Here is a 17,679-nt window from a genome sequence, read left to right on the forward strand (position 1 = left end):
GATAGCAACCAGTGCGCTGCTCGCTCTTTAGAAAAGCCAGGGGCCCATAGCCAGACAACTGTACTGAGTTATCATAAAGAACGTCCATGATTCAGGAAATGCAAGAGCCATTACAATGTAGCATTTTACTCTTAAAGAAACACGACTCCAAATTTTAATCTGCTTAAATTGTTATAATTCATGGAAGAAAATATATTTTTCTAGTTTGTTCAATTTGGCATGAAACTTTGCACCTAATTTGTACATGGATTTACTGTACCATGATTGTTTGTCTAAATTGCTCTGTAGTGGGTATAAATAGACAATTAAAAATTTAAAGTAACCGTTTGCACATAGACTTAGTGCAGTTATGCATGAATTTGAAGTAACTCTGCACAAATTAAATGCATAGGCATAATTCTGAAAATCTGAATTTATTTTTTTAACTCCTCCATCCCCTGTTGCAAACTTGTCAGTATAAATAGCTACTAATGACACAAACTTTTCCATTTAACTATAAATCAAAATATTAAAAAAATCTACCCTCCTCATTTTGTTCACAGAACTCTCATAGTTGATAATGATGATGCATCAGTCGCAAAAGAGGTCAAGATAGTCGTGTTCATTTTAGTTGTGTTAGAAACTGGGGGCAGGGAGAAGATTAGGCTGAATTAAAATTTGCCAGATGGAACGATAAAAGAGGAGAGGGATGTTCTCTAAAGGGATGTTATGAACAGAAAGTGCAAATAAGATAGAGAGCATTTGGTAGCTTTCTCCTTTAATAATTTGGATGAGAAAATATATAGTTTAGCAATAGGGTGTACCAGCTCCTGTTGTTTCTGTGATTAAATGAACAAAACCAAGCACTTGTATTTCCTAAATTCTAATTAAAAAAATCAACAAACCCTAGACTATAAACTGAGCTCTAATTTCCAAGATTGCAGTGCTATTTTAAGATAAGCCAAACCATTCATAGTCTAAGACAAATCTGGGCTTCCAACTTCTCTCATGCCACAGATTAAGTTTCACACCTGGAAGTGCATTTGTGAGGTAATGTGTATACCTCCTTTATTGTAGGTCAGTGAAACGGTCTGTAGATTTCAAATGCAACATTGAAGGGCTCGTGGTCAGGGCAGCATAGCCAAGGTCTTCTAGAGCCCAATTTCTGGAATTAAAATTTGCCAGCTGGAAAGATGCAAGAGGAGAGGGGAATGAAATACCATTTACAGGTTTCTAAAGGGATGTTATGAACAGAAAGTGCAAGTAATATAGAGAACAATACACTTACATTGAGAACAGCAACCCAGTACAGTCCCTAAGAGATTTTGCCTAAGAGAGTAAAACCATCTTCAGGTGTTGGGCATTTTTAACTGGCTGAGTTCAAAAGCATTGAACCTCACCAGCTTCAATTATATTTTCAGGCAGAGAAGATATGAAACAAGATAGATCTTAAAATCAGTGGGAGTTACTCAGAACCTGAGGGCTGAGTGGTAAATTGGGCCCACAGCATTTTGTTTTTCTTTAACTTCATTAAGGGAATTCTGGATTTTGTGATTCTCAGTCTAGGTGCTGGTATCTCATTTAAAATGAGCGGATATGTGGATGGATTAGTAAGTGAATTGTTAAGGGTTATTATCAAATTGTTAGAACAGCGGGTTCTGCATTCTGTTCCTTGTTCTGCCTCAGACTTACTGTGTGTCCTTGGCCAAGTCACTAAGGACAAGAGTTTCAAACTCAGGGGACTAAAGTTTGGCACCTGAATGAAAATGGCCTGATTTTCAGAGATGTTGAGCAACCAAATCTCCTTTTGAAATCCATGGCAGGCTTTCCACACTACTTAAAATCAGGCCACATTTATTTAGGTGGATAACTATAGATTATATGCTTAAATTCAGTCATTCAAGTTTGAAAATGTTAGTCTCTGTGCCTCAGTTTCCGCACTCTCAACTATGGATAGTAATACTTCCCTATCTCATAGGGGTTAGTGAGGCTCAATCTGCGATCCTCCAACAAAAAGTGCAGTAGAAATGTAAAGTTTTAGAAAGTAAGTGTAGTCTTGGCATCCCCTATTACTTCATGTTACTGTTGCTGAATAGAGATTCTTTTATTAGTTGTGGACAGTCATAGGGTCTCTAAATGTAACTGACAAATGATTTGGTGACCTGGGGAAAGAAAAAAAAACTTTGTGTATATCTTTTGGACATTAATAATCCTAGTAGCTTGCAAGCCAAAGAGTAGTCGAAGCTATCAATCCATACCTGTGAATTGCAATGTTTAGTGTAGACAGCACTGCAAATAAGAGGTGACACTATATCCGTATCTTACAGTTAAGTTGTTGTCTTGTATGTTGTTGTGTTGTTGATCTGACATGCAGTGTTGGCAGGACGTTCAGTTCTGTCTGTGTGTACTGGAGTTGATACTTGCAATGTCCCCATAAATCTGTGTTACTCTAACAGTGAGTATTACAGTAGTCAACCTTCCCTGCATCCTGAACTGTTAAAGACCCTTCAGATGACCTAAAGCTTTGTGTGGTATTTATGTTTCATTTGTAGATGGCCAGCCTGCAGGTTGGAAGGAAGATCTACTCCATTAATGAGGACCTGGTATTCCTGCGTCCGTTTCAAGAAGTGGAGACCATCTTAAACCAATCTTTCTGCTCTAGGAGGCCACTTAGACTTCTGGTGGCCACCAAGTCTAAAGAGTAAGTGCCCAGAGGGACAGACATAGAAGGTTATCCTGAGACATTAACTTTTTTTAATACCTGTTGTTAAGGTAACTACATAAACATGTTACCCATCAGAAGTTGCAGTTCAATAGCTGATAAAAGAGGTAGAAGTTGTGAATCGTGCTTGTTAGTGATCCTTACATCTCTTAAAGCAGCTGTGGAATATTCTTTGTGCATCAGAATTAACTCTTGGCCTTCATGTGCACAAATGAAATTGAGTTACAAGGAGTATAACTTCGTCAGCATCAGAAAGCTTCTAAGCAATAGGTCTTTGCTTGAGAGAAAACACCTCAGTCTACTGTATCACATTGCTTGTTGTTGGACTGATCTTTCCATCTCAGTTCATACAGTTTTCTGCTCCATAATGAGAGTGTAGGCTGCTGGCCTTTCTCCCTAGTCCAGAAAGGATTGACACCACATCCAGACTCTTGGGTCAGGCCCTTCTTCTCAGGGCTTCAACTTTATTTCTTCTGCACAAAAGACGAGTAACTTCAAATTCCTTCCCTCACAATCCAGGGTCTTCTGCAGGAGCTGTCTCTTCCCTGCAGGTTCCCTTCTGTATCCAGCTGCCTGCAAATCATCCACAACATGTGCCCTTTCCCTTTGTGACTCAGGGGCTTCCTGCCAGAGCCCCCTGCTCTGTGCAGCTATTTTTCAATCCTCCTACAAGCGATTTTCCCAGGAGTTGAGGGCCTGCCTCAGGAGCAAATCCAATTCCTGTAGCTCTGCCCCTAGCGTTCCCTGCAGGAACCTTCCTACTCCCTGCAGCTTTCCAGCTCAGATGAGCTACTAGCTGGTTGTGTATTTAGCTGACTCCTAGCTAATCAATCTCAGCTAAGAGATAGCTAATAAGTCACTGCTGGACCCCAACTCCCCTTAAAGGGTCAGATACCCTGTGAAAAAAGGCTCGTAGCGAATCTGGGTCCCATGTATTATTGGATTACATAGCCACAGACTTTGCCATGTAATCTACCCCTTGATGTGGAATTATGGTCCAGAATCTAAGCTTTCATTTAAAACAATTGGCCAGAACCTCAGCTGATGTAAATCAGAACAGCTGCATTGAAGTCATCCTGGAAATGGAATTTAATATAAAAATAAATAACAGAGAGATGTCCGTACTGACTATATCATTCACTTTCAAGCTTAATACGTTAAACACACCAATTTTTAATTAGCAAGTCACAATTTCTCATCTCCCAGACCAGACTGCTACAGAACCCAGACTGGATTTTGGTCCAGCCCAGGTAGCTGCGGGGTACATATTGATAATGCCATCTCTCTTTGTTTGCTGGGGTATACAACCTTCAACTTCATTCTGAGAAACAGGGACATTAGCCAACAAGACCTGTGAGTATCCGGCTCCTTGGAAAACCTCAGTAGAATTCATTTCCTTGAATTGAGAATAATAAGGGTTATGTCCTGTGTGCTCTCCCTGCACGCTATCTTAGCGTAGCCTTCATTAGGCCTGGATTTGAGTCTGTCTCCAGACAGGGGGGCTGACCCACCATATGTTCAGCTTTCCTGTGCTCTGCATTCAGACATGTGCAGCAGCTGTCTTTAGTTTTTAATTTGCATAGACTGTGATGACATTCTAGACAGAAACACAATCTGCAAAACTATTTAGTGACAAGTCAGTTCTGTGCTCATGAGAGCTTAACTACTATGTAGTTTATTGTTTGTTCCTTCTTCACTTTTACTGTCCCTTTAATACATGGCATGTCCATACGGAGAGTTAATGAACAGCAAGCTGGGAAGTAAATCTACAGTGCGGTAGCATACCACACCTTAATTGGCCATGTGGGCCCCACTGCTGCACGCTAAAAGTTCCATGGTGCACTTTGACCTACTGCTCTTTGAAACAGTTAGTGCTGAGCACGTGAGGATGCTATAGTTTTACATTCCAGCTTGCCACGCACTGGCTCTCTGCATGGACCAGCCCAGCAAGAAACACAGACTAGAGTGGGTTACATTGTAGTCCAAATTCAGATCCTATAAAGCACACACTCCTAGAATTAGCCTAATCAGTTGCAAAATAACATTGTCCTGCATATGAGGATTAGATAGTTCATCACAGGCCTCATTATTGCATACAGTACATATTACCACAAGGCCATTGAGTCAAATCCAGTTCAAGGTCAGAAGTTGTTACCATCAGAGACTGTTTGGTGGCCTCCCATGTGAGTGTGGTGGGTCTCAATCCAGTTCCAAGAGGACAGATATCCACAGCATAAAATCCACTACCGCTGGTGGCACTAATAGCGACCTCTGTTATCAAGGGACTGGGCTTGCCAGCTAATCTATCCCCTCAGCTCTAGAGAAGTTTCCTTCCAAGTTGGGCAGCCTGGAGGAAGCTTGCACTAGTGCTGCCTAGACTGTACTAGTTCTGTGGGCACTGGGAAGACATCTTCATTCTCCAGGGTTGTCAATCTGGCCATAATCCACATTAAAATATAATAAAGGTCAAAATATTATCTGACAGAAAGACAGCTGAGGTGGTAAAATAAGTTACAGCTATGTGACAAGAGCTATTGCATGGGGTTAACTCATCTCTTATTAAAATTTTACGGTATATTTAATGCTGTTTGCAAACTGTCTAGGAATTTTATTGAGCTCCGAACATCCGGAGGTGTAATCTTACACAAAAATTGAGAGCAGTACCTATGGGTCTAGCAGGCTAATTTGACATGCTGCTTTCTTTCTTTCATGTTTTCTGCAGAATTATAAAAATCCCAGATTGCCACGAAGCTCTGTGCTTTCAGATACGGGGAACGGCGCCACCCTATGTCCGTGCTGTGGGCAGAGGTAAGCAAGGGGGGGCGTGATGTAGCTATGGCTTGAAATATTGAAATACAGCCAGCCAGATACATCCCTCTGACAGAACAAGAGCCACATTATGTTGTCCCAAGGTCCTAAAAAACTCGGTAGAAGTTTATTAAGTGTCGCAGTCACAGAACAGGACCCCCTGGGGCTAGGTGCTAGAGCAAAAAGCCAGTCCCTTTCCCAACAAGTTTACAAGCTGAGTTCAGTCTAGGTATTGCTTTACTATTAGAGCTGGATATTGGGTGGCTGTTCCCACTTAAGGAAGCAAAAGGTGACTTGGTTCAATGCCAGGAGAAATGTGGTGTTAGACTGTAGAAGGGATGTTGAGGAGGCATCATCACTTGAGCCATTGCAGGCTGGATAAAGCACTTGAGACTGCACACTAGGAATCACTCCCATACTCTCAGGTGGATGGATCATCTTTTCAATGTTCATGAACTTTGCAATGCATTATATCAGATTTGGGGACTGCCTCTATCTTCACGCCAGTTTGTACTGCTGTAACTCCATTGGCTTTAATAGAGTTAGTCCTAATTTACACTAGTATGAGTGAGAGGAGAATTGGGTCCATCGATTCTTTTAAAAGGAGAAAGCATAGGGCGTGACACAGAGATATTCATTACTGATGTGACTGCACTCTGACATACTCCTAGGGGAATTCTGTGCTACTGCACACGTGTAGAATTTATGTCCCCCACCGATTTCTTTGCTTCCCTGCAGAAAAATGACTTTCTGACAGGGAAGCAAAGGGAAGCCACAAAAGCAGTCATGTGATCCTCCCCAGCAGTATGTTTTGGGGGCCCAGAGCATCTGGCAGAGAGATAAATCACTACGGAGCATGTGGCAGGATTGGAAAAGACCTGGCTGGTGGCTCCTAACCTGCGCCAGGCTAAGTTGCTAGTCCCGGGTGGGCTGTGGAGGACCAGACTTCCTCTTTCCTTGCATGGCATCCAGGGCTGGGTCAGACCCACCCCCAGATTTCTCCCCTGGCTGAAGGAAGCTTTGCATGCTCCCCTTCCCCCATTTCCTGCACCCATTGCTCCTCAGCTGCAGGAGGAGGGATCTCTATACAAAGAGCTGATTCCCCCATCCACCCAACCCCCGTGCATTCAGACCCCTCATACCCAAACCCTCCCACTGAATCTCACACCTGCCCCATACTCACACACACCCTCATGAGTCCCACTCCCCCTGGACCACCCTGATGAGCCACCTGCACCCGGATACCCACCCCACTGAGCCCCAACCAGTTGCATCTGCACTCCCCACTGTGTCCCCCACACACATACGCCCTTGCCAAGCTCTATCCGCCCCACATCCGGGCCTCCCACTGCTAAGTCCCAGCCACCTTCACCTGGACGCTCCTGCAGAGTCCTATTACCATAGCACCCAGAACCCCTTAACAAGCTCCTGTGTATTCAGATCCCCCACTGAGCCACCTGCACCCAAACTGCCCCACCCAGAACCCTCTCAATCCACACCTGGATCCCACCCCCCCATTCCACTATGTCCATCCACACTTGGATCCTGCCTTGCTGAGCCTGCCTTGTCCACACCTGGTGCACCTGGCACAGAGGGGCAGGGTCCTGGGGTGTTTCTGGGGCAGGCCCAGTCCTTGCGCCGTGTCAGGGTTCGGTGCAGCCTCACTGCTGAGTCCATGTCCCAGGGTGGGAGCTGCGTAATGATCTCCCACCTCTTTGCAGCTTGTGGCCTGTGCTCCCCAGTGCCATGCTGGAGCCTCCAAATTTATTTGACAAATAAAATTTGCAGAATTTTTATTTTTTTCGCACAGAATTTTTAATTTTTTGGCGCAGAATGCCCTCAGGAGTAAATGTGAAATGAGCCACAAATGAAGCACAGCCCCTACCTTTATCTTTGGCAGTTACAGAGAGCAAGACCTTTCAACTGTATACGGCTTCCTTCCTTCAGTAGGATTGTGTGTATGTAAAATATATATAATGTCAGCATTTAGAAACAATGCAAAGATTTATCATCCCATATACAGGCAACAGTATCCTGCTTCAAAGCACCTTTTCATTACATACCTTCAAACAAGCACAAAATATAATTTTTAGGCCAAAGTGCTAAAGCATTTCCTTAATACATTAGCTAGAAAGGTTTCATTTCTGAAGCCTTTACTAGAAAAGGGACTAATTACACTGACTAAAATTGTTTGCATCTTAGATAACTGAGCTTAAAAAGTAATTATGGTTTTAATGTAGACTCATAGGGGCTAAATTCTGATTTGAATTTCATTGGTGTAAGTCTACTCAAGTTGGTTAAATTACTCTGGATTTACTCTGGTGTAACTGACATTAGAATAGTGTTCCTAGACTCTGGCAAATTGCCTAATGCGGAAATATTCAGCTTCTTTCAATTAGCATGCAACAGGCTGCAAACTGTATAGTTATGCAAATTTAAACATCATCTTAGCCAATTAAGACTAGAAAGAAAAGATTGTCAAAGATTCCCAAAAGATAAGTTTCCCCCCTAAGAATTTCATTATCTTTCTGCAGTGACTGTATCCAGGTTTATATAAAAACATGCACACTGGGTCAAACCAATTGTCCACCTAGCCCAGTATCCTCTCTTCTGACAGTGACCAATGCCAAATGCTTCAGAGGGAATGAAGAGACCTGGGCAATTATCAAGTGATCCATCCCCTGTCGTCCAGACCCGGCTTCTGGCAACTGGAGGTTTAGGGACACCCTGACCATCTTGGCTAATAGCCATTGATGGACCATGAATTTGTCTAATTCTTTTTTGAACCAAGTTATATTTTTGGCCTTCACAACACCACTGGCAATGAGTTTCACAGGTTGACTGTGCGTTGTGTAAAGAGGTACTTCCTTCTGTTTGTTTTAAATCTGCTGGCTATTAATTTCATTGGGTAACCCCTAGTTTTTGTGTTACGTGAAGGGGTAAACCTCAAATTCATATTGATTTAAAAGTGCTCTTTAAAAAAAAAGATATTTGTCTTTCAGCCAAAGAGAGAAAGATTCTACATTGTTAAATGAGCTGGAGTCCCCTCTCTCACTTACCTAGGACATGATCCAAAGGTCACTGAAGTGAATAGCAGATTTTCCATTGGTTTCTAATAACTTTAAATCACGTATATAAATCAGGATTAACTCCACTAAGGCCAGAGGAGAATCATACCTTATATGTCCACGTGCGTGAGTTAGATGGAGCTACCTGGAGCTGATCTGAATGTTCTGTAACTTTGGAATGAATTACTGAGACAATGATCCAAAATGACTTGTGGAATTCTTATAATTTCCGGAATAAGATTGAAAGTCCCCATTTCAGTACAGTTGATAAAATATTGTGTTTGACAGAAAATCTGCATAAAGTAACCAACCGTTCATGCATTGTAACATCAATATTTAATATGTACTAATTCATCGCTTTATTATGCATTCTGTTTTCATTGTAGAGCAGAGATCAGCAACCTTTGGCATGCGGCTCGCCAGGGTAAGCACCCTGGCGGGTTGGGTCGGTTTGTTTACCTGCCGCATCCGCAGGTTCAGCCGATTGTGGCTCCCACTGGCCACGGTTCACCGCTCCAGGCCAATGGGGGCTGTGGGAAGTGGTGCAGGCCAAGGGATGTGCTGGGTGCCTGCTTACCCTGGTGAGCCACGTGCCATAGGTTGCTGATCCCTGTTATAGAGCATTGAAAATTGGTAAACTGGCTTGTCAAAACAGGGACTCTATGGGTAGGTCTACACTGCAATTAAACATCCACGACTGGCCCGGATCAACTGACTTGGACTGTTTAATTTTGGTGTGGACATTCAGCCTTGGGCTGGAGCCTGACCTCTGGGACCCTCGCCCCTTGCGGCTATTTAATTGCTGCATAGACATACCCTACAAGTCTTAACATATATTCTGTGAGTCACTGTGCTTTAGGCAGACACAAAGGGCCTGAATCTCCTCTCTCAACAGTGTATATCAGAAATCACTCCAGTGAAATTTAGTAGGACTTTTCCAGAGTATAACACTCCAGTCTAGCCCTTTGATGTATACTTTGTCTCCTCTAGAATCAAGCTAGACACTCTGGGCTGAATGTGTGAATGAGGGCAGGGGACTCTAACCTATTTTTCTCCTGATCCTGGGCCAACCAGTGCTTGATAAGTTTATGAATGGTATTAGATGATGAGGGCGCCTGTGATAGCAGGGGACTGGACTCAATGACTCAGTAGGTCCCCTCCAGTCCTAAATTCTTAGTATCCACATATGCATGTGCACCGGTGTAACTGACTAGACAAAGTGCAAAGTACTAGAGAATCAGACAGACACACACAATTTACCAGAGTGTGATTTACAACCCCATCTTGCACATCACCTACGATGTAATAACGTGTGCACTGAGGGCCCAAAAAAAAGGCTCTGTTTGAAGGATTTATACATTCGCCTCATACGACAAAGCTCTTCCAGACTCTTTCACCAAACCCAGCAAAACCACAAGATAGCTCCCAAATAACCTGACTCCCCATGCATCTTAGCCAGAAATGCTTTTCACTCCCTCTGTTCTCTTAGTCTCCTCCATAGTTGGGCTGCTGAGCCGTTTGAACTCCCCTCTGGTCTGTTTCAGGCTCCAAGGCTGCAGCTGTGGGACTCCACTCAGGGCAATGCATTTTGAAAGTTAATGGAAATAATATGATGAATGAAAGTTACACAGAAGTTTTGGAGCACTTTACAGCATACAGGAACAGGCAGCAGGAATTGCTGGTAAGTACACAGATGTGAGACCTGGATGGAACTTAACAATGTTTTGAGGGGAAAAAAGAACATAATGATCTTATACAAACGTGCTCCTTAAATATTTAAAAGCAGTCTTAAAAAGTACATTTTAACTTATCCGTCTGCCCCCATGGGACCCTACTGTAATTAAAGGAGATACTTGGGGTGAAACCCTTAACAGAATTTACACCTTAGTTGTAAAATGTGTATGAATCACAAGTATTCCAGTCCATAGACTTCTAAAGATTGCTTTCCAGCTAATAGCAGAGCTAGGTTTGAGCTACCAAATTTATACCCAGATTCATATTTCATACACCTAAATTTCAGGGTGGATCGGATCTGGATTCTACTCCAGCCCACTTTGGAGATAGGGATCAGCTGCAAAATTCACATATACATCCAGCTTTATACTCCAAACCTACATCCCTTCCTCAAAGTGTTCAGGTGTTTGTATCTAGGTTATCAATTCTTAGGTTATGGTTGCAACAAGGTTCCAGTTGCCAGTACACTAAACTTATCTCTCACTTACATGACACACAAACCCAGACTGCTAGAAGACAAAAACTTTTCACAGCCATCATAAAAAGGCTCAAAATCCATGCGAGAAGAGAGTGTGAAATCCAGATATATCCCTGGATCCCTGAAGTTGAGGCAGCACTTTGTAACATTCCTGTTCTTTTGAAAGGGATTGTACCAGTGGGTGTACCGAACACACGAAGATGCTGAAGAGGATAGAGCTCAGCAGCCAATATTTAATGTGTACCTGAATGGCAGCCATCTTGAGTCAAGTGAAGGACAGCTCTCGGTGGAAGGAAGTGGAGAACTGAATGCCCTTTATAAAAGCCAACAGGAAGCAGGTAAAGGAAAGCCCACCCAATTTCATGAAGGAAGGAAATGTAGGCAGGCAAGTTAGGCACTTTCTGATTACTTGGGAGAAAAGGGGTTGTGGAACTGTGAAATATAATTATTGCTGTAGAAAATCTCTCATTCTACAAAATGCGCAACAACCTGCAGCTTCCCAGGCGAAATATTGTCAAGCTCCAGTTTATTTGGGAGGAACATGAAATTGGGATGTAACATGGAAATCTCGCTGTTGTGGTTCTCAACAGAGAGGAATGTCCCCTGCTCTGAACAGAAGAGACAGCATTAATTAATTGCGGGGGTTTAGAGGCCTGATTCTTGCTGGCACCTTCAGGAATCTCTTTAAGTACCAATGTCACAAAGCTAGGTAGGCAGAAAAAAGCTCTCTTTTCAGCACATCTGCTTTGTATTGTCTTTTGCGTGCCGTGCCCTACAGTAAATGACTAGGGCCCCACATGCTGAGAGAGTATGTACTAATTGGAGTTGTATAGTTGGTAGCTGTGACGTCAAGCCACAACCCAGCATAATTACACGGTATCTGAGTTTTGGGTCCAGATGCATCACATTGGAAAACACTTGTCATGGAGTGAGCCCCTCCCCTGTGCCACGTGCAGCTCAACTTCTTTGGATAGTTCTCCCGGCTCTTGCTCAGTAGAAAGCAGGGACTGATTCACTCTTGGAATATGGGCTACTCAGCAAGCCCTGTCAGGGTCTCAGCTAGAGTAAGGGACCATGGGATATGGTTAACTGGCCACCACAGGGTGAGCTAAAGCTGGGAGATGAAAATGAAAGGCTAAAATGACAGGAGAGGAGGTTCTTCCTCTGAGACATCTGGCCCTCATTTGGCCATGTGGCTCCCATCATGGGCGTTAGATTATGACTAAAACAAATATGGTATTTATACTTAACGGAAAACTTAAGCCAAATGTAGCAAAGCCCTGGGCACAATTCTTTGGCATGACACAATCTAACCTTTAGGAGCAGATTCTGATAGCCCCATTCACACTGAGTAGCCGTCTATGCCATATTAGCTTCAGAGATACTCCTGACATGCAAACAGTGAAGGACGTGCACAAAGCATTTCCAAGATTAGGGCCTAAGCAAGACTCAGGCCCACCATGTTTATTTCTTCCACATATTATCTGTATTTCTTAGCCTGCTATGCCAAATGAAACCAGATTGCAATATCCCCCGTCTTACTCCTACAGGACAGTTGCTCATTATTAAAGTTTCTGGAGTGAGCACGTCTGATAGCTGTGTGGTATCATCTCCCGCAAAGGAAGGGCTGGGCGATGGCAGCAGCAGGGGGAGGGAGGAGTGTCCCATGGAGTTGTGTGGATGACATGGCTGCAGATTAAAAGTCTGCAAATAACTCCAGCTAGAATAATTTCTTTTTTTTTTTTGTAATTTAAATGACTTTGATATTCTGGAGCAAATTTTCAGTAGGTGTGCTAATTGTGTCAGCAACATTCCTGGGCACATCGCTTTCTACAGGCAACTCTCCCCTTAGCTTGAAAGCATCTAAGTATAAGTAAAAAGACTGACTTACTTCATATTAAGATACTGATGGAGAAAATTAATTGATGTGGGAGGACATTCCCAAAGAACACTCAAACTGGATTCACTCCAAGGGGTATGCCAGTTGAATCCAGACTCACTCGATCGCTGTTAACAATAGATCTGGGATCAGGTGCACAGCAATGCAAGTTGCCTGCAAACCCTAATGCACCAGGGGATCTGAAGCCATACATTATAGCTCCTAAACAGGGACATGTGTAAGGGGGGGCAAGCAAGGGCACCCCCTCCCCAATAATCGTCAGGGGCACAGAACTTTTCCAGCCCTGGGGCTGCGGAAGCAGGGAAGATCAAGCTTCTGCTTGGGGAGGGGGGACAGCATGTTCCTCCTGGGGCTGGGTGTGGAGGGGAGCAGCAAGCTTCTTCTGGGGGTGGGGGGGCAGCGAGCTCTCGCTGCATAGCGGGTGTAGGGGACCGAGCTTCTCCCAGGAAGGAGCTGTGTGTTCCTCCTGGGGCCGGGGAGAGAAGGGAGGCAGTAAGCTCCGGCTGGGTGTTGGGGGGCAGTGAGCTCCTTCCGGTGCCAGATGGGGAGGCAGGGCAGAAAGCTCCTCCCAGGACCAGGAGAGGGAGAGAGGGTAGTGAGCTGGCCAGAGTGGAGTGGGGAGAGTGAACTTCTGTGTCTCCCAAGAAGGGGTCAAATTTAAATTCCTGCACATACCTCTGCTCCTAAAAGGTAGGGGCTGGTCCAGAAAAAGCCAGGGATAGCCACTGCAAGATGCACTTCAGCACCTCCGGGCTGCCTCTGCTGGTGAAGTTCAGACTGAGTGTCATTGACAGCTGCCTTGGAAAGGAGGTGGTGATAGCACCAGCTGCCCTTCCTTGGGATGAATCTCCCTCTGGCACAGCTGCATGTGCAGTGCACTCACCAGGGTGAACCTGCAGCACTAACTGAAATTTGTAATACAGTAGTGACAGAGTCAGTTAGGAACAGTGAACTGCTTCATGTTTCATCAAGGACATGGAGAGCTAATATAATTTACCTCCCATTTGAGCACCCCTGCCAGGTACCATGATCTGTGCCATAAATGTATGCTGAGCATACATGTCTCCTGAGCGTGTGTGCGACATGCACACCTGTGTTTGTGCACGTGTGTGTTACCGAGTGTTGATTCCCTAACGACTTGCCTTTGATTCCAGTCTCTCCGTTGATCATGACCGAAGATATGCCTCTCATTAGCTTGACTGTGGACAACGTCCATCTGGAACACGCAGTGGTGTATGAATATGTCAGCACTGCTGGGATCAAGTGTTATGTCTTGGAGAAAACCATAGAGCCAAAGGGTTGTTTCAATCTGACTGCAAAGGTACCCACCACCATACATTGCCAGCTTCCTTCCCAAGCACAATAAGGGAAACCAATGGCCCAGGCTTACCCGCTTTGTCTGTTAGGTGACATGGCATGTTAAGCTATTGGACCTGCCTGGAGCTTAGGCTAGTTCATTAGAATGCACCAGTATAGAGTACTGTTTGGTACAGGCAAGTTCCACTGACCCTCCCTTCATTTCAACTCTTGAGGACCTGAGTCAAGACACTCTTGCAAGAGGGTCCTCAGCTGGGAAATTCTCCCAGTGAAACTCTCCCTTTGTCATCTGTCCACTAGAGCAGGAGTTTGCTGCTCCTCGGGGCAAATGGGAGGTTCATCCTTTCAGGCAAGCATTTGCTGCACCTTGGGGTAAGAATATGTAGTTTTTCCCCATCAGATGGGTTGGTTGGATGATACGAAGTATGGGTCTTATTGCTGCCCAGTGTGGACAGGAATGATTGGTATTATATTTTGGTGTGCACTACAATGGACAAATAATAAATGTCTGCATCAAGTAACAATAACGTTATTGGCGTGTCCATGATAGGACAAAGCAGAAATAACAAGAGAGGGCAAATGTGCCAGAGAATGAACATTCCCTGTGGCAAAATGACTGTTCTGAGCACATCCAATATCTTTTAAAAACTTCTGGCCAACGTTTTGAAGTGTTGAGATTAGGCATGACAATGATTCAGAAGGGCTAATTAGGGAAGAAAGAGGGCTGGATTTGTGCTGAATGCCACTTTCCTCAAACATGCCAAAATGTGGAGTGTACACTATGCAGTGGAAGGATATTGCAGTAGTCCTGGATCTCAGCCCTGTACCATTGGGATTTTGTTTCCTTCTTCAGATTTTAGAAGCCTTTGCTGTGGATGACAATCACTTTGTGAATAACTGCAAGAAGCTCATCTCCCAAAGCAGAGCTGTGGAGACCATGCCCGAGTATGATTTCCGGCAAACCTGTGACACTAAGCTGGAGAGTATCTGCACAAGGCTCACCAACTACCACAAGGTGCAGCAGCGTTAGTAGATCTCAGTGGCGTATCTAGCCAATCCTATACTGTCAAGCTAGTGGGGTCTGAGTATTTCTTTTCCCCATTAGTTGCTTTAGAAAGACGTTTTTCTACTGGTCTGAGCACAGAACTAGAAGTTATGTAGATTGCAAGCTCTATAGGGTAAGGACCTGTCTCTAAAGCATCTGCACACTGTTGCCACGATGGGTCGGAATGCATGCCTGGACTCCTCTGCTGACGGGTCCATCCTGCCCATCCAAATGAGGAGCCTAACCCCCTGCCCCCCATCAATGACAAGAGCTGTCACGTGTGTTGTGCACACAAGTGGCTATGATTGCATGAGCACATTGTATAACTGTATGAACAAACAGTATGCTTTTGGCACAGTTATCTGACGTGTGAAACCTGGCCCTCAGAAAAACTTTTTAAGCAATTCTCAAGGAAATTAAAATGTCATTTTTTCCAGTGATATTTTTGGAACAGTACTCTCCAGGACAGCAGAGATGAGATGGCTGTGGGGGTGGGAGGCTGGCAGGGAAAAATAAGGATCTTCTGTGTTGCATCATCATATTTTGCAATTGAAATCTCACAAACTTGGTCTATCCCCTAGTTTGCAGATGAGCTTAAAATGAAAGTGAGCCCAGCCTTCAAACAAGCCACAACAGAGCCTCACCCCCTCAACAGCATGGATTTTTGCCCCACCAACTGCCACATTAATCTCATGGAAGTGTCCTACCCCAAAACTACTACCTCAACAGGAAGGTCATTCAGCATTCGCATTGGACGGAAGCCATCTATAATTGGTCTTGATCCGGAACAAGGTGCTCATGAGTGCTTCAGTGACATTATCTTAGTAAAAAGATAAGTTGTGTTTCCGGCGGGTCAGTGAGTTCAAGACAAATCCAAAGAAATGTTGCCTTGACAATATACTTTTTTTTCTTCTTAAAATGCTCATAGTAAGATGACAGGCAGTATGCAGTTACTGTAAAATAACTCAATGCCTCGGGCGCAGGGTTTGGCCTCAAGTCAAACATCTTTAACAGCGAAGCAATGTGGTTTTCTCATCACAACTAAAATGCCCTGGGGAGGGCTTTTTTTCCACTTAGAAGAGTTGACTTATTGAGTGGAAGAAAGAAGTGATGGGCTAAGTGATTCCATAATGTGAAGTTGTATTATAATCACAAGGGTGAGAAACCTCAAGGCAGCCAATCAGACAGTAGTACTCTTCTCTCTGAGCCATTACTAAACTAATCCCCCACATTGGCACTAGGAGGTTCTGTAATGTTGGAGGTGCTAACCTTCAGATGTATGGCTGCTACTTAGGATTTCCCTGCCAGGCAAATACTTGTGTTGCAATGTTTCACTGTTGTACCTCTCAGAATATACTTCTGACTCATTCAGTGTCCAACAAGATGAGTATGCAAGAGGACTTGGGACAGCCCCATGGAAATGCGGACTGTCCCACATATTGAAGAATGGTTGGAGACCCTGTTCTAATTAGGCCAACGAGAGAAGCCTTGCCTACTTGTACTTCTTAAAGATCCCATGGCACTTTTCATGGCAGTAGGAGTGTTTAGTCACAGTATCACAGTCACATTCCAGCTCTGCTGCAGATATTCTCCTTGCCACCGTTTGTAAATGAAAATAATTATTCTTTACTTTTCCTAACAATGATAGTTATTCTTCCAGGGTCAATTTTCCTATCTGTAAAGCTGGGATAATACTGACCTAACAGTTTTGTTTCAATCTTAAATTTGTTAGCATTTTAAAAATGTGTTTAGCTCCTCAGAGGGTCAGTGCTATGAATGGGCAATGTACTATTGTTAGTTATATGACTTATCGTGATCCTGAACTACAGTAATGTCAAAAAGCTGAGTTTGCATGCCGTGGAGAAGTCCTGCAGAATAAATAGAAAATTATATTTTTGCCACAATGTTTTAAAGAAGGTTCAAAATTCCTATAGGGAAGCGCACATTCTCTATTAAACACTGTAGGATTTTAGAGCAATTTCTATAGAGTAACTCGTTTAAATTTCTGTATGAGCCTGTTGGTTTAATTCCTATTATATGCTATAAAAACCTGCTCTAAATATTGAGAGGTGGTGCATACAGTCACAAGAGCCATACTAACTACTTCCTCCCATGCTTAGTAGGTACTTTGAATCCAGTCTCATACACTCAGCATTGCATCGCCAGCATGGCTGCACCATCATGGAGATGCCTAACCCCAGAAGATGGAGAACTCAACCCACACGGACAATTTGAGGGTGGCTTTGGTCAACAGAATGGGGGAACAAACCAGGAGGAGAGGGGACTCAGCTTTTTGCTGAAAGAAGAAGACCGGGAGATACAGGACTCGTACCTTCAACTTTTTAATAAACTAGATATCGCAGTGAAGGAAATGAAGCAATATGTCGTTCAGATAAATAAGTGAGTAAAGAGATCCCTGTGTGTTTTGTGTGTGCGCTGCTGAGGGTACTTCCTAAATAAAGGGACATGCTATCTGAGAAAATGGAAATATGCAACCACAGAAATATGTTCTGTGTCCATTAGCACGAATTATAATATGTCAGTATGTGTGTGCATGCCTTCCCTCGCGCCACCACCTTTTGCTGGATGGAGGCAGCCTGACTTGCTCATATGCAGATCCATCTACCT

The 17,679-nt window shown here is 43.8% G+C and overlaps 1 protein-coding gene across 3 annotated transcripts in view; it reads left to right on the forward strand.

Moving 5' to 3' along the window:
* Nucleotides 1-17,679, forward strand: part of PREX1 (phosphatidylinositol-3,4,5-trisphosphate dependent Rac exchange factor 1) — a 227,157-nt gene that overhangs the window by 183,343 nt on the left and 26,135 nt on the right. For 2 of the 3 annotated variants that reach the window (XM_032767342.2, XM_032767345.2), the window contains exons 18-25: nucleotides 2,532-2,680; nucleotides 5,424-5,509; nucleotides 10,122-10,258; nucleotides 10,956-11,127; nucleotides 13,844-14,010; nucleotides 14,860-15,021; nucleotides 15,633-15,843; nucleotides 17,172-17,451. In XM_032767342.2, coding sequence (XP_032623233.1) covers nucleotides 2,532-2,680; nucleotides 5,424-5,509; nucleotides 10,122-10,258; nucleotides 10,956-11,127; nucleotides 13,844-14,010; nucleotides 14,860-15,021; nucleotides 15,633-15,843; nucleotides 17,172-17,451 — 1,364 coding nt within the window. The remainder of the gene's footprint in view (nucleotides 1-2,531; nucleotides 2,681-5,423; nucleotides 5,510-10,121; nucleotides 10,259-10,955; nucleotides 11,128-13,843; nucleotides 14,011-14,859; nucleotides 15,022-15,632; nucleotides 15,844-17,171; nucleotides 17,452-17,679) is intronic. The other variant, XM_032767343.2, reaches the window with a different exon arrangement.

The sequence above is a fragment of the Chelonoidis abingdonii genome, chromosome 14, assembly GCF_003597395.2.
Source record: "Chelonoidis abingdonii isolate Lonesome George chromosome 14, CheloAbing_2.0, whole genome shotgun sequence".
Lineage (NCBI taxonomy): Eukaryota > Metazoa > Chordata > Testudines > Testudinidae > Chelonoidis > Chelonoidis abingdonii.